This window comes from Myripristis murdjan, chromosome 21 (genome assembly GCF_902150065.1).
Source record: "Myripristis murdjan chromosome 21, fMyrMur1.1, whole genome shotgun sequence".
NCBI lineage: Eukaryota > Metazoa > Chordata > Actinopteri > Holocentriformes > Holocentridae > Myripristis > Myripristis murdjan.
The window spans coordinates 18,585,653-18,610,893 of NC_044000.1; the positions used below are offsets into that span (position 1 = coordinate 18,585,653).

General features: G+C 43.1%; 3 protein-coding genes across 5 annotated transcripts in view; all 3 read left to right on the plus strand.

Annotated features, from left to right (window-relative positions):
- The window catches only part of LOC115379602 (MORC family CW-type zinc finger protein 3-like), a 39,433-nt gene extending 36,852 nt beyond the window's left edge, over positions 1-2,581 (plus strand). Inside the window, exon 16 of the mRNA XM_030080349.1 lies at positions 2,376-2,581. Within this exon, the coding sequence (XP_029936209.1) occupies positions 2,376-2,449 (74 nt within the window). The 3' untranslated portion in view covers positions 2,450-2,581. The remainder of the gene's footprint in view (positions 1-2,375) is intronic.
- A 3,432-nt stretch (positions 2,582-6,013) lies between these two features.
- Positions 6,014-15,484, plus strand: chaf1b (chromatin assembly factor 1, subunit B). 2 transcript variants are annotated; one of them, XM_030080348.1, is made up of 14 exons: positions 6,014-6,146; positions 6,459-6,588; positions 7,304-7,436; positions 7,660-7,780; positions 8,075-8,178; positions 8,332-8,428; positions 8,604-8,688; positions 10,092-10,185; positions 10,304-10,373; positions 10,481-10,572; positions 11,199-11,358; positions 11,717-12,328; positions 13,576-13,664; positions 14,947-15,484. In XM_030080348.1, exons 2-14 carry the CDS (start codon positions 6,463-6,465, stop codon positions 15,045-15,047), a joined length of 1,884 nt encoding a protein of 627 aa, XP_029936208.1. In that variant the 5' UTR covers positions 6,014-6,146; positions 6,459-6,462; the 3' UTR covers positions 15,048-15,484. The 2 variants fall into 2 exon arrangements, with proteins under 2 accessions (XP_029936208.1, XP_029936207.1); XM_030080347.1 differs by having other exon boundaries at positions 6,017-6,146; positions 6,454-6,588.
- Positions 15,485-16,160: 676 nt separating this feature from the next.
- Positions 16,161-24,521, plus strand: LOC115379732 (uncharacterized). 2 transcript variants are annotated; one of them, XM_030080574.1, is made up of 7 exons: positions 16,161-17,705; positions 18,033-18,106; positions 18,410-18,638; positions 18,892-20,903; positions 21,738-21,956; positions 23,160-23,297; positions 23,480-24,521. In XM_030080574.1, exons 1-6 carry the CDS (start codon positions 17,363-17,365, stop codon positions 23,265-23,267), a joined length of 2,985 nt encoding a protein of 994 aa, XP_029936434.1. In that variant the 5' UTR covers positions 16,161-17,362; the 3' UTR covers positions 23,268-23,297; positions 23,480-24,521. The 2 variants fall into 2 exon arrangements, with proteins under 2 accessions (XP_029936434.1, XP_029936435.1); XM_030080575.1 differs by having other exon boundaries at positions 21,741-21,956.
- Positions 24,522-25,241: the final 720 nt, after the last annotated feature.

Genomic DNA, 25,241 nt, shown 5'->3' on the forward strand with positions numbered 1-25,241 from the left:
CGACCCTCTCGGACCCGCTGGAAAAATTAAATAATCTGTGCCTGAACGTGATCAGGTCAAGTATGATGTGAGATACGTCTTCAGTGATTGACAGCTGCATTAAAATGAGGCTTGAGTGCACAAGAATGTCCCCTTTGGTTAAATGTCATCTGCCTGTTAAATGGCTTTTTAGTTTTAGTTTTTGCGTGGAAGGAGGACTAGCCAAGTAAGAATTTCATTTACAGTGTTAACGCCTGTTTTAGTACGGAAGCCCTAAAGGGCCATACATAAATATATTTTATTTCCTCCGTTTTCTCGTGATAACGAGATAATTCCTCCGTTTTCTCGTGATAACGAGATAATTTTCCTCCGTTTTCCCGTGATAACGAGATAAATTTCCTCCGTTTTCTCGTGATAACGAGATAATTTTCCTCCGTTTTCTCGTGATAACGAGATAAATCGAGAAAACAAAGCGATTGTCTAGTTTATTAAAGCATTGCAGACATCAGTCAGTGTAGCAATGTCAGAGGAGCAGGAGAATATCGATCACCGCATCACTTATCTGTTCAATCAAGGCCTGACACAGGCTGAAATAGCTTTATGCTTTATGTCAGGGGTCACCAATCATGTGCCATGCAGGGCCGAGAGGCTGCAGGTTTTCATTCCAACCAAGATCTCCACCAGGTGATTTCACTGATTAGTTCCTCCTTTCTGATACAAGGTGAGGTGATCAGTGAAATCACCTGGTGGAGGTCTTGGTTGGAATGAAAACCTGCAGCCTCTCGGCCCTCCATGGCACATGATTGGTGACCCCTGCTTTATGTGTCCAAGGAGACGTCAGTCAGCATGACATGTCACGTATGATGGAAATCTCAGGCCTATCACGTTTCATTCATTCATTCAAAACGGAGGGAAAATATCTCGTTATCACGAGAAAACGGAGGAAAATTATCTCGTTATCACGAGAAAACGGAGGGAAATTTATCTCGTTATCACGGGAAAACGGAGGAAAATTATCTCGTTATCACGAGAAAACGGAGAAATTATCTCGTTATCACGAGAAAACGGAGGAAATAAAATATATTTATGTATGGCCCTTTAGGGCTTCCGTATTTTACTGTGCATATGGCCATAAATCTCTCTCTCGGATAAGCAGTGGCTATCTGGCCTGTGGGGTTCACTGCATTCAGTCTTCCACGATGAAACAGTGAAAAAACTTCCTCATCAGTACAACGGTGTTCATGACCGATTACTAGTGTTATTTTGGCCCGTACAAGCATTCGCCAGGGTGTTAATGATTTCTTCATTGCTTAGAATCCCTGCCACCAGATTGCGTGCTGACTCACTCATTTTTACAGACTTAACTTCTTGGAGTAACATCCGTGCTTGCACATTGAAAAACAAGATGGCGCCAGAGATGGCGTCACATTTCATTCCATATATTCAAAAGTTCATTCCATATATTCAGACTTTCATTCCATATATTCAAGTTTCATTCAAAATATTCAAGTTTCATTCCATATATTCAGACTTTCATTCCATATATTCAGACTTTCATTCCACATATTCAAGTTTCATTCCATATATTCAAGTTTCATTCCATAAATTCAGACTTTCATTCAAAATATTAGTTTCATTCAAAATATTCAAGTTTCATTCCATATATTCAGACTTTCATTCAAAATATTCAAGTTTCATTCCATATATTCAGACTTTCATTCCATATATTCAGACTTTCATTCAAAATATTCAAGTTTCATTCCATATATTCAAGTTTCATTCAAAATATTCAGACTTTCATTCAAAATATTCAAGTTTCATTCCATATATTCAGACTTTCATTCAAAATATTCAAGTTTCATTCCATATATTCAGACTTTCATTCAAAATATTCAAGTTTCATTCCATATATTCAAGTTTCATTCAAAATATTCAGACTTTCATTCAAAATATTCAAGTTTCATTCCATATATTCAAGTTTCATTCTATATATTCAGACTTTCATTCAAAATATTCAAACTTTCATTCCATATATATAATATTTTCCTAAACGGCTTGCCATAATATATATATGTGTGTACATACATATATATATATATATATATTCATATATATATATATATATATATATATATATATATATGTATATATGTAAAATCTTTTTAATTTTTGTTGACTAAGGCTAGACTAAAACTATTAAGGATAGCAATGACTAAAATGTGATTAAAACTAATAAGCATTATGTCAAGAAGACTAAGACTAAAATTAAAATGGCTGTCAAAATTAACACTGGTGTGTGTGAGCATAGTGCTGGTTTTGTATATTTGCAGCTTGTATATTGTTTTGTGTTCAGTTCGACAATTTGAGTGATTAAAAAATGCCTACTTCTCCTCCAGCTTGCAGCCCCTCTAGCAGCAGCAGTCTTCCAAAAATTTCTAGTGTACATTCTCTGTCAACACCACCAAGGTAAGACTCACTGTTTGCTGTGTTTCTGAACTTCTCTTTACCCAAAGACTTTTATTGAGGAGGCCAGTTAAATAAATCCTTTGTGTACACTGCAGGATTAAAATAACACCAGCTGAGACTCTAAAAAGACCCAGAATAAATGGGTTCCAAAGGAGCACCTCAGAGACACCTTCATCATTGGAGGCAAGCCCAATAAGCTCTGTGTCACCTGTTATCCCTCTTAATGATGATGATGATGATGATGATGATGATGATGATGGTAATGCCACCGACGATGATGATGTTGTCATCTTGGAGACAGCCAGCACCCCCGTGCCAAAGAAAACAGGCTTTGACTTAAGTAAGGTGAAGGCAGAGCGACAGCAGAGTGATCCCAGTGTTGGCATGCTGATGGAGTGCAGTGACGATGCTGCTGTGGATGTATCTCCAGAATTGAATGCTGGGGGAACTAGCTCCACAAAGATGGCAGCTGTGGGGACCGGGCCTTCTGCACCGCCTCCTCCAGAGCAGGCCAGCACCGCCACCCAGATAGAAGTACCCAAAGTGAAGGAGGAAGATGAGGAAGAAAGAGGAAAACAAAGAAAGGATGAAATCAAAACAGAAGTGGAGGAGAGAGCAGTGCAGAGCACAGCTGAAGTAAATGGAATCGAGCAAGGTTCAGATATGGACACTAGTGGGTGCAACATTGAGCAGAACGTGATCAAGAAAGAGAGTGCTGGAGATGATCAAGCAAAAAAGCCCTTGCACAATGGAGTAGCAGTGTCATGCTGTTTGAACAATGCGGAGGCTGTAGGACCTTCCTCTGCACATCCCCTGCAGAACAACTCTAGTATAAATGAGATACAGGAACAGCAAGACAAGATCCTGGAGCTCCTGGAGACTGCAGCTCAGGAGAGGGACAGCTACAAGCAGCAGTTCCATGAACTTACAAACCAGTTACATGATATACAGAAGAGACTTCAGGAATTGTCTCAGGCCAGCTCCTCAGGTTCCTGCAGAGAAAATCCTTCCAGGGTAGAAACGCAGCCAGAAGAGGCAGGAGGGACGGGTGACTCTGGCACAGCATCTGGCTAAGAAATGAACAGAAGGTGAGAGACTTGAAAGAGCTATTTTTGATTTTTTGAATTATCTTTCTCAGTCAGGACTGTTGAGGATCTCAGTACTCCATCAGAACAAACTGACTTTTCTCTCTCCCGCTATCTCAGCTTGGTGGGACTGCGGCAGAATGTTGGACGCCTTCTCACCTCTTTTGTTCCTGCTCTGGACCCGGATCAAGTAAATTATGAGTGCAGTGTAATTGATGAAATCCTTGAACAGGTTCTCACTGACATGGAACCCCTGCAGGTGAATAATTTGAGAGAATGAGCAGGAAATGACTGAACGAATGACGCATCCTGGATTTAGCATCACTTAAAGGAAGAGTTCACCCAAAAATGAGAAATCTGTCATTATCCTGAAGCAATGTGTAAGTTGGTGAGCACTGTTGACAAACTAATACTAACTAATACTTGGGTACTACATCCCCTGAAGATAAATGATCACATTCTGAGTGGGAAAGCCCACACTAACACGCACCTAGGCCCTACATGTCTACATAGAGTGTTTCAGTAGGGGGTTGATGCTCAAGGCTTGGAGGCACATGAGTGTGAACCGGTCTGCTACCAAAGGCTACAGTAAGATTTGCACTAAATAACAGTGTAAATATCAGACTCTGCTACTCAGGATGCAATCATTTGGTTAATGGATGATCTTAAATCTGCTGAACAAGCTGTATTGAGTATTTGTGTTGTTATATTTTGTCATTTTTTTAAACAAACAAAAATAAAAGTACTCTTTGACTGTAGTTGTTTTGGGGAAGGCTGCTAGGAGTTGTGTTAGCTACCCCCCCTGTCTGTTGTATAAGGTACGACAATTAATCTGTGTCTGAGGTGGCACTGGATGAAATGGCCATTTAACTGCCATGCTCTATCTTTATATTGTCTCTTTATTTCTTTATAATATTTGATACAGATTTTAAAAGCATGAGAATCCTAACTTGCTGCATTTACTTGAAAATTTGTATATATTTCTTTTTGATTTTTACTGTATTTTATATTGTCATTAAATGCAACTACCCATGAACTGCTTTGCATTAAGACTGTTGTCAGACACATTTTCTAACAGATTTGATTCCTAATGCTGGGCAAAAATAGTATATTCATGGTGTCTCCCCTTCAAACTGAAGGTCATCTGTTACCTGGGAAAAAAAACAAAACAAAAAAAACATTGTGAAACCACACTTCAACAAAAACTCAGTATAAATCGTAGTAGCATAGTGTATATAAATGTCAACATGCAGGAATGTAATACACATATGGTTGCCTGGCAGAAAGATTGTACCAACACATTTATCAGTTTGGAGATTTTTGTGTTCCACTGGCATAACTAACAGTGTACTCTTTTACTCTTTTTGATTTTTCTCTTCCAAATGTTTGAGGTGTTTTGAAAAGGAACTGAAAACTATTTTAAGCCAGCTTTTGCACTGCTAACTTGTCAAATTTAATTAATTTGTCAAATATATATTTTTCATTCCTAATTTATCATGTTGTGTTTTTTTTGTGGTCTGTGACAAAAAGCACATTTCCAGAGTCATGTATTGCTAAATAGAAATTGGGCATCCTCACTCACATTGTTATCTGACAGGACTGGCAGCAAACATCATGAATAGCAAGGGAACAAGAGAAGACACAGCATTAGGCGATCATTGATAAGTTTCTCTCTGGAAGGTGGGCTTACCTTGCAAATCATCTGGCTCTGTTTAGTTTGAACAGAAACCATTTTTCACTCACTATGTCTTATGGCTGTTTGAAGAGATTACATTAGCATTCCTTAGTTCATGAAATTTTGCATGAACATGGTATTTCAAACTGGTGTCTTTCATTCCTGGCCCTCCAGACTCAGAGCCTTGCAACTTTGCTTTCTAACCATTTAATCGAGTTGTTCACCTCTGGTATACAAGGTGAATGTAAATGAACTGCCTGGTGAGTAATGTTGAGGATACTGGAAAAAATAATGAAGCATTCATTACCTGTTACTTTTTGCTCTTAAAGTAATTAATTTATCACACAACAATATTAATTTGTCACACAACACCTACATCCTGAAATAAACACCATTTGAGTTGATTTAATAAGACAATAAGGAACAGGGAAAGAAAACTAAAAAAAAAAAAAATCACAAATAAGATAAGGGATATGTCTTAATGTATATTTCATTAATTTAAAAAACAGGTTAATTAATGAGTTATCATCAGTCATTGTGTGTGATCACAGGACCATGAAAAACATTATTGCTTTTAACGGTACTCAATTTCAAGCAATGTGACTATGGTAAGGCAGTAGTACTTACTTTACTTACCTTACTGACTGTTTACCAAGTTGGTTACTGTGCAATGCATCAAGTCCAGTCCAGTAGAGGGCGCGCTGTCAAGTCAAGCCCCATTTTACACCAATGAAACAATAAACGAGAGCGCGCCATCCCCGGACAAAGAGGGGTGAAAATCAAGCGTACCCATGTCCGCCCTAACCCGCATTGTCCAATCGGCGCAGCTTCTTGCGCCGGAAGTTTTGAGTGAACGGAACGCGGGAAATACACAGGAGTCTTCAGCTGTTCAACATAAACCGGGAAACATTTCGAAATAACGTAAATTGACTGGAAAACAGGTATAACCCACATATATATGTATGCATGCATGTATGTATTCACTGTGCACGTGTACGTTAACTAATGTCGCGCATTTATCAGAAGTTGCTGTTGTATTAATTTACCAGTGTTTCGTGTCATTAACCGAGCCGCCGTAATGCTAATGTTAACTCGACTATCGTTGCAGTTTTGTTAATGTTAGTTCAAATGTGAGCGCACTGACTTGGCCACCCATTGTCCAGTGTGTCCATTATTCGCCTGCACACGGACATTAAGGTTTAAAATGAGCTAACAGCGGTGGCGTGGGTGTTTTCGTCGTTGTTGCAGCGCAGCAGCATGAAGGTGGTAACGTGTGAGATTGCGTGGCACAACAAGGAGCCAGTCTACAGTCTGGACTTCCAGCACAGCCCCGAAGGACGCGTCCACCGCCTGGCCACAGCCGGAGTGGACACCACAGTCAGAGTGAGTAGCACGGCACTTTAAAGTATCTGCAGGGAAATGTGTGGACATGCCTTCATCACAAGCAGTTTAATGGCCATTTGTCACCCCGGATTTGGAAACTGTCGTCTTCTCATTCTTTATACCAAGCGCATATGTTATTGCACTTGGCCATCGTAGAGGAAAATGATTCTGGGGGAGTGCGTTTCACTCCTTATATCAGAGAAATGACCATGTCAAACACTGTTGTGCAAGCTGTCAATTTAATGACGCCTTTATCCGCAAGCACCCCTCAAAGGATATGACGTGTGGCTTTTCCTTTAGCATTCAACTCTCAAAATTTTCACTTGTTTCGGTAAAATGTCAGTCTAAATGATTTGTTTGTCTGCCATTAAAAAACAAACAAACAAAAAAATCATCATAGGAAGGCCGTAGGAAGCAGAGGAAATCATTTAAAAAAGTGCTGTTTGGTGGACTAACACTAGATGCTTATGATTTGATAAAGGACTTCTTATGTCATTGTCTGTATTTTGTGCATAAGTGTATATAATTTTATAGGTTGCACCAGCCACTTGAGAGGAGGTGCTTTTGAAATTGATTTAAAAACTGGTAGACCTGATCATATTGAGCCACTGTGGCAGGTAACCAATTAGAAACAGATTCCTTGCCCTTTTTTTTTTTTTTTTTTTTTTTTTTTTTTTTTTGTAAATGATGACATTTTTTTGTGATGTTGATGCAGCTGTGGAGGGTGGAGATGGGCCCAGATGGGAAGGCAGTGGTGGACTTTCTGTCCAACTTGGCCAGACATACCAAGGCTGTCAATGTGGTGCGCTTCTGTCCAAATGGCGAGCTGCTTGCCTCTGGAGGAGATGGTGGGTAACACACATTATTAAAGCCCGCGTTTAATAAAGGGGCTCATTCCACAAAGCTATATATGAAATTTGCCACTTGAAATGTATGCTGCTTTATAAAATCACAGATGATGCTCTTCTTAAGAGCATTATTTTTTTTTTTATATGTGGCATGCAGTGGTCTGTGACCTTGTCAACTGACAACACCAAATTAAAATTAATTGCCAGTTTTCGTATGTCACAGATGCTGCCATTCTGCTGTGGAAGCTCAATGACAGTAAGGAGCCAGAGCAAGCTCCAGTTTTTCAGGAGGATGAGGATGCTCAGCTCAACAAAGAGAGCTGGTCTGTGGTCAAGACACTAAGGTGAGCAAGAGGATTGTCACAATACTAGAATGGCTAAATTCAATATAAAACTAAGGAAAATATTGATTTTGATTGTTTTAAACAGGGTAGCTTAACCAAAAAGTAGCGAATGTGCCAGCTAAACAACGACAGACATTTTTGTGGTAAATGTTTAACGATTCAGTGACGTTGAAACTGGATCTTTCACCAACCTCTCCAAGTATTCAAGATCCTCTAATGTGAATAAGTGGCCTGGTCATTAAAAACACGATGTCTCAGGAATTATTATTAAACAGAGTAATGTCTTGTTTTTAGGGGACATATAGAGGATGTTTATGACATCTCTTGGACCCGCGATGGAAATTTCATGGTGTCTGGGTCTGTCGACAACACTGCCATCATGTGGGACATCACAAAAGGTTTAATGTGCATTACATATGATCCATGTATTGTTTCATGTCTGTTGTTTGGACAGTGATTTAAGGCACAGTATATTGTAAATATTATTAATATTATATATCTTCTTTGAGGTATATGTTACATATAGTAATTATAACTGTTTTTGGCTCTAGGTCAGAAGTTGTGCATCTTCAATGACCATAAGAGCTATGTGCAGGGAGTGGCCTGGGATCCTCTGGGGCAATATATTGCCACTCTCAGCTGTGATAGGTAAAAAACAACAACATCCTGTTTCTGACTGTTGTCCTTTCTGTGGTATGCCGATTATGAAATGACTATAATTGTTGTTACTTCACTGGTGCCAATCCCTGACATCACTGACAATGGGATACATTTGTTTGGTGTTAAAGATGTATATGTTGGTTGTTCTGTTTTTCTCCCTCAGAGTGATGCGCGTGTACAGCACTCACACCAGGAAGAAGGCCTACTGCGTCAGTAAGATGAGCTCTGGGCCAATTGGAGAGGGAGAGGTCAGTATTAGCTGTGTTTTTTTGATTGACCTCTGACAGAGAAATTCTCTTTCCACGTTTTCTCCTCAGGTCAGATACATATAGATTTCTCTTTGTGTGCTGGCTTTGTTTGTCTAATAATAATTCATGAAAATGTGTAATGATTATTCCTAGTGCACGTGCTCTGGGGCATTTGAGTAATCAGATTGCTTGCCTTAACCTTGTTACTCACAATACCCTGGTTTCCTGTGTGCATGTAAACGTAGTCACTGAAACAGAAGATAATGTCGACAGCTGTCTACATCATTCTGAGGTTCATGATTTATCTGCGTAGAAACATTTCACAAGTAAACTGTCTCAACTGAGTCGCGTCCATCTCATGGAGGAAGGACACCTTTGAAGTGTCTGTTCATTATTGTCAAACTTTTATCCTTTTTACAACTTTGTTTAGATGGTGAACATGTAAGCTGTTTGACATTTTGGCCCTTGATAATCGTAGATCTATTTGTACGAACAGAACGTGCAAAATGTACAATCAAAGACAGGTCATGAGGTTTGGTAAAAAATGTTATCCCTGAAAGTAGATTCCACGGCAACCCACGCAAATACAATTCATAATAAAGATTAATACAGAATGAGACACACGTCAAGCCTGTTTGGCAGCATTTCTCTTCCCCATGGAGAGATGTCCCTTTTCAGGTTGCCAACATCTCCTCCTCTCTCCCTGTTATCACATTTAGAAGCCTCAAGTGTTTTGTGACAGCTCAGCTACTCATGTCTATAGGAGCAAAATTCTTTATATGACAACTCAAATACAGTTGTCAGAATATGAACATTGACATACCTCTTCACAAATTTTAAGCTAAAATTCAAATGGAATTTATCTGAACTTTTGAGATATCTTCATTATTTTCACATTGTGTATATCCCCCAGCCACATCTCACTAGTGGAGGGCGAGGAGATGTGAAGGCTCCTTCAAATGTCTTTTAACCATTTGAAGTCTATTCCAGACAGGGAAAGTCATGAAATTAAATAAATTCTTAGGACAAGCCATGGAATATCATGGATTTTTTTTTTTTTTTTTTTCCATTTATTCACCAAACATATTTATTTTCCATTGTGTTCATGTTATGTTCTCTTCCCTGGCAGAATAAAAAGATGATGAACTTTAATAAGTCCTCTGAATCTGAAGTGTGCTTCACATTTTCCTCATGGAAAGTCATGGAAACGTCAGGGAATTTTACATTTGACAGAGTGGGAACCATGTTAATGATGATAGCTAATTTTTGATCGCTGAACCTGGGCCGTGTGGCTGAAAGACAGGGACCCTTACCAGCGCATGTTGGCACAAATTTCAAGAGCTAATGCACCACAAATTAGATCTGTTCCCTTAGCGACATATCTGTGTGTATTTTGGTTGCAGGTCAAGCATTACAGGATGTTCCACGATGACAGTATGAGATCGTTCTTCAGGCGCCTCACCTTCACACCAGATGGATCCTTCCTGCTCACGCCAGGTGCACACACACAAACTGCAACTCAAGTCTGTGTGGGGAAATATCCTGTGTTGTCATGTCATGCAGGTGGGGGCAGTAATAAGTCTTGATTTTAACATCTCTCTTTTTTAATCCTCAGCGGGATGTGTGGAGACAGGAGAGAACATCACAAATACCACCTATATCTTTTCCAGGAAGGGCTTTAAGAGGTGATTATTGCTGTGGGCTAAGGCATTGATAAATTATTCAGAACCACAATGCCATGTATACTAACACTGATTATCAACATGCAAATCTGTCTGCCTCCGTGTTTTAGGCCTATAGCCCATTTACCCTGCCCAACCAAAGCTACCCTGGCTGTGCGCTGCTGCCCTGTCTACTTTGAATTGAGGACCAAGAAGGGAGAAGGCAAGAACAAATATGTCCCAGTGCAGCACTAAAGTGATAGTTAGGACCTTTTACTTTTACCCATTTAGTGGCATTTGCTGCTCTATACAAGTGTAATACATCCACTTGGTTTGGTCCATTAAATCCTTCCCTGTCATGACAACGAAAGCGTCGCCTCCAAAATGAACGAAGCAGATGGAGGCTGGAAAAACAACACAATTTTGAGCCATGACACAACGCTGAAAATTTGTTCTGAAAGGACGCACAACAACACATGTTGCAGAAAATAGCTCAGCCATTTTGGAGCACAGGTGACTGAGGAGTGGAACTGAAACTTAAACAAATGTGTTGTTTATCATCCTTGAAAACAATTATTCAGCTTTGTGTTGCTTCTCAAAATCGTGTTGTTTTCTGGTCCATATCTACCTCACTCATTTTGAAGCTCCCATTCTCATGACATGGATGGATTTAATGGATTAACCTTGGTGGATGCACTTGCATAAAGCAGCGAATACCACTAGTATATGAGTTATCACGTTAAGCAAATGATTAAATCTTTCCCTGTCTTTTTTTTTTTTGGATTGTCGGTACTGTGTGTCCTTTTTCTTGCATGGTTTCTTCATTTTCTTTCCAATTTTGTCCTACAGATGGTTCAACCCAGGCTCTGCCCAATGTTTTCCAGTTGCCATACCGTATGGTGTTTGCAGTGGCATCTGAGGACTCAATCTTCCTGTATGACACACAGCAGACTCTTCCCTTCGGCTTTGTGTCCAATATCCACTACCACACACTCAGCGACCTCACATGGTACAAAAGCACAGCCTCTTCTGCTGTCCTCTGGTTCTGTAGTAGGCCCTGCTTGTGTATCCTCATCAGAAAGAATCGTTTAGAAGACCAGTCATTTAGGGGAATGAAATGTTTTGTAAACCAAAAATGTATACTTTTTCCAAGATAATAGAATTTTTTTCTTCCCAGTATTTTTTCTTGTTGCTTATGTGTGTTAGTCTCTTAATTTAAGATGTAATCCATAGCAGATTTAATAATTTATTCTACACACAGCTCTTGTAATTACCAGAAACATTAGTTTAAAAGATCAGCGGCTATGATCCATTCTTACTTTAGCATTCCAGCCATTAACATTTGGCTTCTGTCATATCCTGTTTAGGTCTCGTGACGGTTCCTTCCTGGCAGTGTCTTCCACAGACGGCTACTGCTCCTTCCTGTCGTTCTCTCCTGGGGAGCTGGGAACTCCTCTGAAGGAGCCCCCTGCCCTGGAGGTCATCACACCAACAAATGGCCCTGACAAAAAGGGCAAGAAGTCTTCAGTGGCCAGGACCTCCTCTCCTGTACCCCAGCCTCAAACCTCTGCCCCCGCTCCCACATCCCAAAGCAGTCTCAGTAAAGACGCCCCCTCCACGCCTGTGTCCTCCCTCACTTCCCCAGAGGACAAGAAGAACCTCGGGAGTGCCAAGACTAAGCCTCAGCCCCGTAGGATCACGCTCAACACGCTCGAGGGCTGGGGGAAGCCCTCTACCCCTAAAGTCACAACCTCTTCACCTCAGACCCCAACAAGAGCTCCCTCTACTCCCCAGCCTCAGACGACCCCTCTTACCCCCACCAGCTCCACAACCCAGTCACACGCCGCCCCTCTTACCCCCACCAGCTCTTCCACAGCCCAGCCTCGACCCGCGCCCCTCACCCCCTCCACCCCTAAAGTCCTCAACAGCGGGCCCAGTACTCCAAAGGCCACAACCACCCCCAAGGGGCCCACTCCACGGTAAATACAAAGGACATTGTCAGGTCTAAGTTTCCGAATGAGAGAAAGAGGAACAGGAAATATGTTATTGTGCCCTTGGTAAGGTGTAAGTCTTATTTACAGGGCTGCTTTGATTGTTGGCAGACAGGACCCTCAAGGCTCTTGAGAAGTGTTTGTGCGTGTGTATGTTTTGCCTGTGTGTGTGTGTGTACACACAGGCAAACACAGGCCTGGCTGTGTATCTCATGGATTATATCAGCATTCAGCTATGTGGGTGTTTATTTATGTCTGTGTTTGGTTTGCAGTTACAACCCCTATCCGTGAACAAATGTGCACATCGCTAAAATCACTTAAGTTCCAGTTGAGACCAGTTTCCTGTGTTTGGAAACTCATATTTAAATATACCAGACCTGGGATTTCTGTTCTGGCAAGATTTTCTTGAAATTCATAATACACTAAGGGTATTTAGACAAACTCGACGCAGATGTAGGTGGTGTGAGTGCAGGGGCATGTGCTCTCTCAGACAAGAGTACTGCATAGTAATTTATGTAAATCCTTGAACCCTTATTCAAATGTGTGTTGACTGGAACCAGACTGAGGAAGTATGTCTACAAAGAGAAAACTGCATCCACCCACCCACCTCCCTCATGATGTTAACGTAGCCAAGCAGATAATCTTACAAAGATATTAGTAAGGCAGGGGTGCACACTCAACACTCGGGATACTTTTAGACTTTTAAATGTGCAAAATGTCTTTTTCCATACTTTTTTGGTAACATTTCTGTTTTCTAAGAATGTGGAAGTAGTATAATGAGCTTTAATCAGCTCAAGTTGTTTTTGTTGGTTTACATGTGCTCATTACTGGCAGGGAGAACAAAGCCCCGTCTGGTACGAAGGAGTCGTTGGACCCCCCACTGATTATAAAATAATGATCACTCCAAGAGACTGCTCATACACAATGGCAGGCCTGCATATGGCTGACTGTGTATGGGTTGTGTATGAGACTCTAAACATGTCTGCCTTGTCGGTCTTAACTAGTTTTCAAGTAGAGCATGACTGAATCGAAACAAAATGCGAGATGAAATGCAAAACGTCAGTAGAGCTGAACCTTGTGTAGTGTGGAGGGTTTTGTTTATTTTTCCAGTTTTATTTTGCACCTTTTTCTTTTTGTGTTGATGAATTTGTGTGTGTGTGTGTGTGTGTGTGTGTGTTTATGATCAGTCACACCTTGAAGTTTGTCTCTGATCTGTTTTGTCCATTTCTTTTCAGACGAGTATCACTGACTCCTGTTGCACCCCGCTCTCTAGCTGCCAGTCCTCTCTTCACCACTCCCTCCTCCACTGAGAAAGCCAAACATGGTTAGCATAACTAACTCGGACACCTTTCATGGATACTGTGTTGTTCTTGTTGCCATTTATTTCAGATCATCCAACAGAACAGAGGTTTGGTAGCTGAAAATATTGGACACTGAACTTCTTTCATTGTTCTTAGTGACACACCCTCAGACTCGTTTGCACAGTCAGATTTTGAGTGTGATTTATCAGTGTGTTTCAGCGTTTTCCCACAAGTTAAGTGTTCATCCAGTTAGTTGATGCACTGATTTCAAGCACAGATGTCTTCAGAAATAACTGACCGTTGTTGGTTTCAGAGGAATTCAGTTTCAGCATGTATGTATGCACATGTTTATAGCAGCTCCCACTGTGGCATATCTGTTGTGATTATAGCTTGGCATAAAAGCAAGACAGGTGGTCTGGAAGTCTGCTTTTTATACGTGGTATTCCTCTGTAGCTTTAAGTCTGTGAAACTGATATGGTTTTACAGTTTGACTACAAGACACACACAGTGCGATATAATCTCATTTTTGCACAGAATCAAAAGTTGTAGCACCAAGCCTGAGTTTTATGAACCTGCCTTGGAGGGCCACAGGTGCTGTGTGAGACAAGCTAATCACAGCTGAGTTTTGATAGAAATATTTGAAAATAAATTAAAAAAATAAAAAAAAAAAAGAAAGAATGTTCTTCTGATCGTCTACTAATTGGGTTATTGCAATTTACAACATTAACTTTTAGGAAACATCTGACTGTTTTTCTTAAAACTCTGAAGGAGGACTTTTGGTTGCTCTGAATTTAAATTCTTACATTCATTTAAGACACATGATGAGATGAGCCAATCTGACAAGGTATCAATGCAAAGCCCTGTCCCATGCTTTACCTACTTATGTTTTTTGTAATTTTCTGCTCTTGTACTATTCAGATAGAAATTCCAAAATAATGTGGGCTAGGACTTTGTGCATGATAATGTTTGGCATACAGTTTCAAATCATGCCAACATGACATTAATTGAAAGATTGAGAGAAAAGGATATTACAACTTTCAACAAATGCAACATGTGTTAGGGTTAGTTTGTTGTGGCTGTGTTACCTGGTCAGTTCATTTCACTGTGCGCTGTCGCTCATTGCCCTCTTGGATGGATGTGCACTGAATCCTGTTAAACCAAGCTTTATGTATACTGTCATGCAGTCAGCTAAACTGGCTCAGGTGTGTAAGAGTCAGTCTGTGTCCAGCACCAAACATACTGTGCACATGTCCTTGCTGTCGAGTAACCCCTCTGGTACTGATGCCTAAATGTGTATTCCCCCAGAGCGTCCGTCTCCCCCCTCTGATCCAGTGTGCCAGCCTCCAGAGTCCAAACGGCCCAAGACCAGCGACCCGCCGACCAAAACCAGCACCTCCCAGCCTTAGTGCTTACTGTCCTGTGAGGACGGGCCGGGGTACTTGATCATCTTTAATGCAGAAACACTTGTGACACCACAATGCAGCGTCATCAGGTTTTGGTGGATATTGTAATATGACTGTATTTTTATCTCGCTAGGTAACTGTGTACTCCACTATTACAAAAGAAATTGCTTTGTGGGCATTGTTCTGTTTGAATTGTTTGTAGTTTTAGTTATGTATCAAGTTTGTATTGTAAACATATTTAGATAATCATTTGTATTATTCTGGTAACATTGAGATACTGAATTACTCCTGTGTACAAAAAAAAAAAAAAAAAAAAAAAAAAAAAAGTGGTCTGCCTTATTTGTCACTGAGAATGTGAGATTGTGGAATTAAAACTACAATGCCAACCTGAAGGACCTAAAAAAAAAAAAAACAGTGTCAGGTACTTCAAGGTTAGTTGTTTGTGTTCATTAAAAAATGGTGTAAAAAAACAGGCTGACTTTTATTTGCCAATTGCAGTGGACCAACAGCCCAAATATGATCCTATCATTTTCTTTCTAATAAAGAACATTTCACCTGCATCTACATGTGATCTGTATTAAATGACCGGAGGATTTAAATATATGGTTATGGATGTGCATACCACTTTGCAGAGCCTCATTATGACAATTGGTAATTGTATATTCCTTTATAATAGGTAAAATTTGTGTTGATGTGGATTTATACAACAAATAGGAGTGCAGTTTCCTGAGTGGTTGGTGGATGTGTGTCATGGGCCCAGGGCTGTTGTCTGTCAGGATATTACAATAATTAAGGCACTTACAGTAAAAATGATATTGGTAGCTGCAATAAACATACACAAATATGAAATCAGTGGGCAGAGTGGCTATTTGAAGTTCAGTAACCTTGCTCTCAGGGCTTGAATGCCAAAATAAAGTATCCTATCCTCAGTTTAACTTGTCTGTGTACCAAGTGAAGCAAATAGTCCACTGGCATCGTGTGCGGGCAACCCAGCTTGATGCATGAGCAGGGGGGGTTGAGGGAGGCGGGTTGAGTGGCAGCTCCGTCAGCCAATCAGATTCCCCCTGACCGGGACTCTTTAAAGCATCTGCTAATGGTCTTTGTCTGAAGGCGGGGAGGAGGCGTCCGCGTTTGGCTGGTATTTAGCAACAAACAGAAGGTTACGAGTTTAAAAAATTGGATTATTTGATCATCTGACTCGCTTTACGTAAACCCGAGCGGTATGGAATATGTCGGATAACAGCCCGGAGCTTGTTGGCTCGCTTTGGACGGGATCCGCCGCTGATTTGCAACAATTTGGGATGATTGCGGGGAGACAACCTCGCTTTTAGGTCGTTCAAGTGGCGATGCTGAGCAGATAGCTGCATCATCATGTTGTTGCTTCCTACTCGAGTTAGCGAAAAGAAATCTCAAGTTCACGGCGGAGGTAAAGCTGCACGTCGTCATTTAGCCCCTGAGGCCAAGCCCGGCCACTGAAATAGATGGAAGGAGGACTGATGATAAACAGGAGTAGTCGGCGCTGATCCGGTTCTACGTGGTCACCGTGAAACCGGTGACTTTTTATCACTTGGCGTTTGACGTTAAGTTACGCCTCAGATTGGCGCGATAACGTTACTCTTCTGCATTTATTATCTGCACATGGGTGGGCAGTCATACCGTCAATATTGGTGTTGGTGAACACAGAGCCAAAGCAAAAAAAAAAAAAAAAAAAAAAAAAATTGCAGATCAGTACAACTAAACCTTTCCCAAACAAAAATCTAACTGAGATAATATTTGAGCGATTTTTTTGTTGTTTGTTTTTAAATCTTGTATTCCCGGCAGCTATTTACATTTGGAGGAGGGATGTTCTCCTGGACAGAGCTTTACAGTGCCGGAGCCTCCAATGAAATGCTGCCAACTTTTGCTTTTGTTGACTAAATCTAAACTAATAGCCCAGATTACCCTAATTTAAGAGAATATCCTCGTAAGACAATAATTAAGGCTAATTTCCGCTAACGGGTCTGGATCTCTTATAGCCTCCCAATGGGATAGGCTGCCCTAAAACTGAAAAGGAAAAGGTTTGATTGTCGGGGCTCATTATTAGGTTGGTGGGGGTCCCTCTCGTCTCCTGTCATCGGACCCACGTGGAGCTTATGTCGGGCCGGTGGGCAACTTTTGGCTGCTGCAGCTCCCTGCCGTGACGCGCAAAGCGGCGACTCGGTGAGCCGACACAGGACTGAGTTTTTGTTGATTTCGGGAGCCACGCAGAGGAAGACGCCGCGGTGCTTCCGACACGGGATAAAGTTACACTACACATCAGATAATCAAGCCCCGTTAAAATGGCCGGCGATTGCACCTACAACAACGCGCATTACGGAAACACAGAGACGTTTTGTCCGTCCAAGCTGTGGTCGGACGGAGACGGGGCGGCAGCCGGGGAGATGGATTCAGTCGGTAACTTGAAAGGGCGTGGACCGACACCGCGCTCGCCCAACTTTGAGGTGATCGACGGGCTGCTCTACCGTAAGAAGCTGGAAAAGGGCTTCATCAACTACCGGGAGGTTTTACACGAGGACCGGAGACACGAAGCGATCTCCACCTTCCACCGGAGGCGGCCCGGCCTGCGCCACCTCTCCCTGGAGGAGACCTACAAATGCGTGGCTGAAAACTACTGGTGGGAGGGTAGGAACATCATTGCTTGCCTTACATCTGGCTTCATATGATATCATGTGGTCCTATGACATGCTGCTATAAAGCGAGGGTTGCTGGGATTTCTCACAAATCTGGCTTGTGGCTCCCCTCTAGTTGTTGTTTTCCCTCTCTGAGCAACAGGGTTTAGTTTATTCCTTCATGCCAGGAAGTGTAAACACATCCACACTCTAATGATTTAATCAGTCAGAGATTAGGAGACTGTGTGGATGTCTCAATCAGAGATGAGTGAAGGCTTTAATCATGGGCCTGGCTAATCCTTGGCTTCTCATGGTGTTTGTATTATTGTTTCCCCTGCAGGTATGTATTTCCAGATAAGAGACTTTGTCCTGGGCTGTCCAGAGTGCCCGAGGCAGTGCAGCCAGAGATCGCAGGTAAGTGCGGCCAGCCAGAGCCACAGAGCAGTTGTCCTGACAAGTAGTACTACCTTGAGCTAATTTTGCCTCGTGCCTCTTTCCACGGCTCCTCATGTCCTCCGCGGTTTTATCAAGCGCCTGCTTTTTCTGCACCTCACACGTTTCAATTCACACTTGGTCTCACTCTCTCTCTCGCGCTTACTCAGTCCCACTCGCACGTACGGATGGGTTGCACAAGAGTCTTCTCACACATTATACTCCTCTCTGACGATGTCCCCCTCTTTCTCTGTCCCCTTTCCTCTCTCGCTCCCTGTCCCTCAGGATCCGGGCGGCGGAGGGCGTGTCTCGAAGACGATGACGTCCCACGGCGATTACATGTTGAGTAAGCTGAGGAGCCAGCGGGAGGCGGGGCTGTTCTGTGACATCACGCTGCGGACAGACGGACGATCCTACTCGGCCCACAGAGCTGTGCTGGCGGCGGTCAGCGAGTACTTCCAGGAAATCTTTACAGAGATGGACTCCAGTACAAAAACAGACGTTGATCTCACCGGTAGGACACAGGGCAGATGCCTAGACACCAACTGCAACTTCGCAGCATAGGAGCTTTTCGTCTGATATGTGGAGCAAAGCTTACCCTGATTAAAGCAATTTGTTACTTTCTAAGTCTCCTCCCTCATGTTTATTCTTTGTTCCCCCTCGTCTCGTCGTCTCTCTGATCCTGTGTTTACCACGATGCTCTTTAATCTCACTCACTCATTGGCCAGGGTTGTGCATATCTAATTAAAGGCTCCCCTGTCTCTCAGGTTTCAGTGAGGAGAGCTTGCTGTCCCTGCTGGATTTCTCCTACTCCTCCACTCTGTGTGTGCGTCAGGAGGACTTGCCTGAGGTCAGTGCCATGGCCCGCCACCTGGGCATGTGGCCTGCTGTGGAAGCCTGCTCCGCCCTTCTGAAAGAACAGGAGCAGCCGCCCTCTCGCTGCCCCAAGACGGAGAATCCAAGCCATCGTTTCCCCTCAGCCAGCGGGGGTCCCCGCCACGAGCTTCAGCACCAGCAGAGGGAAAAGAAAAGGAGGAGGATCTCGGCAGGAGAAGACAAGGTGAACCATGGCTTCAGTCTGACGCTGGATGCATCAGACGAGTCTTTGGAAGAGAGTCCCAAGCGCAATTTGCGTGGACCGCCGAGACTGCAACCGCAAGGCCACAATGGTCTTCCTCTCAGTCCCACACACAGGATGAAGCTCATGGACTTCAAATCTCCCTCTTCCAAGAAGAACACGGCCACCCGCAACTCCTTATCTACCCCACAGTCACGAAATTGTGCCACCTTGTCTCCATCAAATACCCGTCTTCTCCGCTCCACTCCTGGCGCTGCCCAGGAGGTTCAGAAATTGCTTCCCAGGCCAGAGAGCCCTCGGCGAAACAAAAAGTCTCACTCCATCCCCCTTCCTCCCTGCACCTCTAGACAGAGGCCCGGTTCTGTGTGTAACCCAGTCAGAGTAAAACAGGAAGTTGAGGAGTTGGGAGAGGATGAAGAGGACTACGCTCGAGCGCAGGAGAAATACAGGCTCATGAGCGTCCTGGGGCTGCAGAGGACTGCCCTCCTTCCCAGACCGGAAGATCTGATCGGCTGGAGACAGAAGAAGCGCTTGAGGAAGTTAAAGGCCAACAACTACTCACTAACCAAACGGCGGAAACCCCGCACCCCAGCCCCAGAAGTAACATTTGGAGATCTGCCATTATCCCTTCCCCTGTGTAACCCCGTTAACACTCGCCTGATCAGCAGGGTCATCAAGACTGAGCCTGCGGGTCCAGTCAGCATTGATGAGATAAGGGTGAAGAGGCCAAGGTCCACCCCAAGACCCATCCCGCCAAGTGACAGGAGCATGCGGAGTAAAGGGACATTACCAGAGATGCTCCAGCCTTCGTCCAGGCCTTCCTTTGGGGGTAGGGAGCTCAGGCGCTCAGTAAGGAGGGGTAATAGTGCCCCTCCTCCCTCCCAGTCCACTCCTCGCCACGCCAACTCCAAAGCCCTGGCAAGGAAAACAGTCAGGATTAAAGCAGAACCGGCTGAATATTCCATCTCAGGCACCCCTCTTCCGACAAACAGCCGCCGCCGTCACACACCTCGCAGTCTGCCGCCCCCGCTGAGGTCACAGGCCAGAAGTAAGGTGGCAGCGGAGACGGTCAAAACGTTGCGGTACAACAGCGGGCGACCGGTGACAAAGGCCAAGCTTAGGCGGAACACCACGAGGGAGCCTGACAAGACACAGTGGAAAACCCCCAGAAGAGAGGTCACGGACACGAGCCCAAGAGTTCATGATAACGAATCTATTGGGCTCCAGATATCTGACCATGTGCCTCCACCATCCATCTACAACCACCCTCTGTATAAGGTCATTAAAGAGGAGCCAGCAGACCCCCTGCCAGTGGCTGGCCCCTTCCCTGATCCTCCGTCACCAGATCTGGGCAAACGCCAGAGCAAACCCCCCATCAAACTGCTGGACCCAGGCTTTCTCTTCAGCTTCTGCCGGCCGGCGGGGGGGCCCATGGCCGTAGTGAAGAGGGAGGAGGAGACTGTGGATATCTGCCTGACACGCTCCGTGTCACAGGTGCGAGAGAAATTTGGAGCTGAGGAGCCCCCGCACAGGGCACTGAGAGCAAGAGGAGGGTCCCACACCGTGCCTCAGGTGAAGAGGGAGACAGAGGAGAGGAGTGTGAGCCAAAGCAGAGTCCAGAGGGCCAAGTCAAAATCCCACAGCAGTGCTCTTCATCTGGCCAAATCTACAGGGTCAAAGACCGTGCGGACCATGCCAAAGGTAGAGAGCAGTGGGGTGGGGAATAATTTGTGTTTCTGTAGCTGTAAAAACCTACCTGGATGAAGTTAGTTCTTTGTTAAAGGTAACCTAACCTCACCCTATTTTAGAAGGCAGCAGGTCTGATTTCAGCTTTAGCCATGCCAAGAGTTATATATAATTAACCACCTTTTTTTTTCTTTTTTTTTTGAGCATTATACACTATTCAATTGGCCTCATGAAAACGTGTCATAACACCAATTTATGTATGTATGTCATTGTATTTTGATCATATACTTACACAGTAATATTGTGTATTGTGTCTTAAGGCTCATTTATGCTCCCATTATGTACAAAAATAAGTACGTACATTTCAAACAATGGAATTGTCACTGCCCACATACTTCCATGCGTCCTTTGTGTTGGCGTGAATAATGTACCTGCTACTAAGAGGCAAAAGGGGAGGTAGCGTCATAGACGGCGGTGGTCTGTGTGGACATTAAACACATCACGACAGGACGGAGAATTCTTTTCACTAATATTATCAATTTTTAAGATTTCCTCCTCAGGTCTTGCTCAGACGGGTCTCACTTGAAGTGTTGGTTAGATTGCCCCCACGATTTTGTGGCACTGCTCTGTTTTGTCCATATCCGTGAGCTTTCTCACGGAAATGAATACAGAGTACTGACAGAAGGCTCCATCCATATCCATATGTAACACTGAGCATAAATGAGCCTTTACCTGCTTACAGATATGATGTGTCTGATATGTTTACATTTGAGTTAATTGTGTTCCATGTGGAAATATGGAATTATTGCGTTTGACTTTTTCCTCTATCTTCTTCTTGTGTGTGTGCAGCAGCAAGGCAAATGCCTCCCTCTTAGCGGCAAGAGGTGTGTCTTGCTTGAGTCCATCCGCCGGGCGAGGCTAAAGCAGCTTCGGGGGCCCCGTAGTCAGGCCCCCAAGGCCCCAAAGGGTGCCCATGCCTGTCCTCAGTGCCACACCTCCTACAGGGACTGTGATGCTCTCATCATGCATCGCCTCAGGCACATCGAGGGCAAGCACTGGCCATGTCCGGTAAGTCACGGAGGCCACAAAGGGCACCTGGAGCCACTTGGCTCTGTATGTAGGCATTGTCACTTCACTGCAGGAACATGTTTGAGTAACCAGAAAGCCTTGCTCCTGTGTGCACCAGTGGAACAGGCTGAGTCCCTGGGCCCTATAATGCTCACCTTCATTTGCGATTGCACGCCGTGTCACAGTTGATCTGCATTTCTCCACACAAAAGCACTTTCCTCTTCTCAGCTCTTGCTTTTCTAGCACCTTCAGTCTCATTTCAGACCCCCACAAGTCTCTTCTCCAAAACCAAATTTAACATCACATTGGCACACAGGCAAATAAGCATGAACGTAGCAACAGTTTTGACATCTTCAGTGTTTACCATTTTGCTTTTGTCAGTTACTTACAGAATGACTAGAGAATTCCTAATTATTAACATAAAGGTCACTGTTCTTGTGGTGTAAAAACAAAGACACTAGTGAGGGGCGATATGGACTAAAAATTTTATCACGATAATTTCTGGCATTTATTGCGATAACGATAAAAGTGACGATAAAAAATATAAAACAATTCAACTCCATCTTTTTGACTACAAATCTATCACCGCATTCAGTCTTGAGAACCCCACAAATACTGCTCAAAAATAATACTTACTGTAGTCAAATACGCTACTAAGCTATACCAATTAAGTTTAAGTAGTACACCTGTACTGCATCCTTTGTAATCACCGCTTTTTTGCAAACTTTGCATATGACAGATGTTTGCTCCACGTCAGACTTACTGTAGCCAAACCAGTTCCAGATAATCGAGCTGGAGCCTCGTTTAGCAACGAGCTCTTCACTATCAGCCCCGCCTTCCGCCATGCTTGTTATTGTGCTACACGCGTGAGCTGCCGGCTGCCAGCTGCGAGTGCGTTGCGCACGTAATTACGTCATCAACAGGAGTTTATCGTTATTATCGCGAGATGACATATTCTTACCGTGGGGAATTTTTTTGACGATATATCGCAAACGATAACATATCGCCCATCCCTAAAAGACACATTAGAGCTTAGGGTGCTTTTCAGGAGCAAGACCCAGGAACCTAGGCACTGAAACTTTTTAAAACAAAAAGTCCGATGACACCTCATCCATATCTTCTGTGTAATTCCAGTTTCTCTCCCGGTTTCAAACCATCTCTGTTTGTTTCTGTTCCGTGTTTTGCTTCCTCTGTTTGGTTTAGCTCTGCAGCAAGACGTTCTTTCGACTGAGGAATGTGCGGAACCACATCCGCACCCATGACCAGAAGTTGTACAAATGCCGCAGCTGTATCGCCGCCAGCGCCTCCTGAGGGGTGCTCACCGGCCGGCGGGAGACCGAGGTGGGTGCAAGTGATGGCGTGCAAGGCTCTGAGCCACTGTCTTCCACTGTCACTCTCTACAGACTTTAGTCAGGATCGGTCTGTTGATAAAAGCCTACTGTGATCACAGGGGTTCACTATCAGTACTGATCCTTGGGAGCAGCGTGTCAGAACATTTCTTTACAGTCGTGTTTATTTTCCAGGGTGAAGCCTGTCAGAGTCTTGAGATCAGCGAGCAAGATGGAGAGGGAGGCACGCGGTCGATCAGCAGCTTGTACATACAAAGCATCTGTCACACACAAGCACAACAGTCTGTGGGAAGGCATAATTACTCTGATTCTAATCATTGCAGTTGTCAGTGATTGCTAATTGTTATTTAAATAACCAAACCAAGGTTCCTGTTTGCATTCTGGTAGCTACAGGGGTTAAACTTGGACGTTACACTCAGGGGGCGGGGAACTGTGATGCCACGGTGTAAAGTGTCGAAACATCACAGTTGTGTACAAAAATGAAATGCAAAATGATTGTGATGATAATTATTACTACTACTTATTACTATCTTATTTTTCTATGTATAGATGATTCTCGAGTGCACTTATATTATAGCTTATGTTGTAAACCTAAGAAACGGTAATGAAATTGAAGGTTGGAGTCCACGGTGGGAATACTTGAAGTGATGCTGGAGCTGGAGGGAATACTTGAAGTTGGAGGCCGTCTCATGAGCGAGACGGCCCTGTGGGTGTTTCAGTGGGTGTCCCCTAGTCTTTGTCCTTTGGTGTTCAGATTAAGTATGACTTGGCTAGTCTCTCTCTCCCTCCCTTTGTATTGATCTGCTAGTCTCACTTTAGTCCAAGATTTCGGGGGGAGGGGGGTTGACGGGGTTAATATGACGACACCGCTGCATGTGTGTTTGCAGGTTCATTGTAATCCACTGTCTTTTGTAAGGCTGCCGGTTTTAAAGAAAAAAAAAAAAAGGGAAAACTCGTCTGATTTTGATGTGAATTTCGGAGTAGTAATCAACACAACTGTGTCATAACAGGCATTTTATTGATCTTTTCTCCCACTTTAATCCAAGACAAGGCACTTGTCTTCCTTGTTATATTTCATATTTTCCCTCCTACTGAATAAATGCAATGTGTGCACATAAAGAGACATTTTAATATGTTTCACAAGTTGATTTTAGAAATAACTGAACATTGTCCCTTGTTATCTGTAAAAAGATACTGAATAAATTTTTGCCTTTTATATCCTGTTATTCTTGCCTTAATTTAATATTCTTTGATGGGTACTGCAAGCTTTAATTATGAAATGAATGACAAATTTCTTGAGCAGAAATCTATTAATGAATCAAAGAGTCGTGCAGGCATGCAGAGTCGAGTTAGATTTAATTTAGAAAAACAATCTATTTTGAAGAGGCATTTATATCAGGTTCATCACTGGATATCTCTAAAGTGAAGAGGATCCAGACTCTTGACGATTATTATTATTATTGTTATTTTCCACTATTGCCATAATTTGTTTATAATTCATTTTGTGCTAGTAAACTAACTTTTTATACAATGGGTTACTGATTTTTAGAATGAAACATAAGCTGTTCATATATACTATGTGCTTTGTCATTTATTCAAAGAGGAAAACTAGTTACTGAATATTCCTTATCTTACTTTTCGTTGCCCACATGCTCTCCTCATGCAAATACCACACTAGTGATGTGAGAATGGACTGATGTGTTGATGTGCCTCAGCGCTGCATTCATCCAGTCAGGAGGAGAATGAGCAGGCCAGTCTGGATAGGTTATGATGTAGAAGGAAGAGCTTTAAGCATGAATCATTTCTTTGCATCCTTTCTCCTTGACTCATCTGGAGCACAAATGGAGCTCTAGGCTTCTTTGTGCGCTCTCGAATTTATTGTGCAACAGGAGAAAATGCATATAATGTAAAGACCCACTCAATCCATTCAACTCGT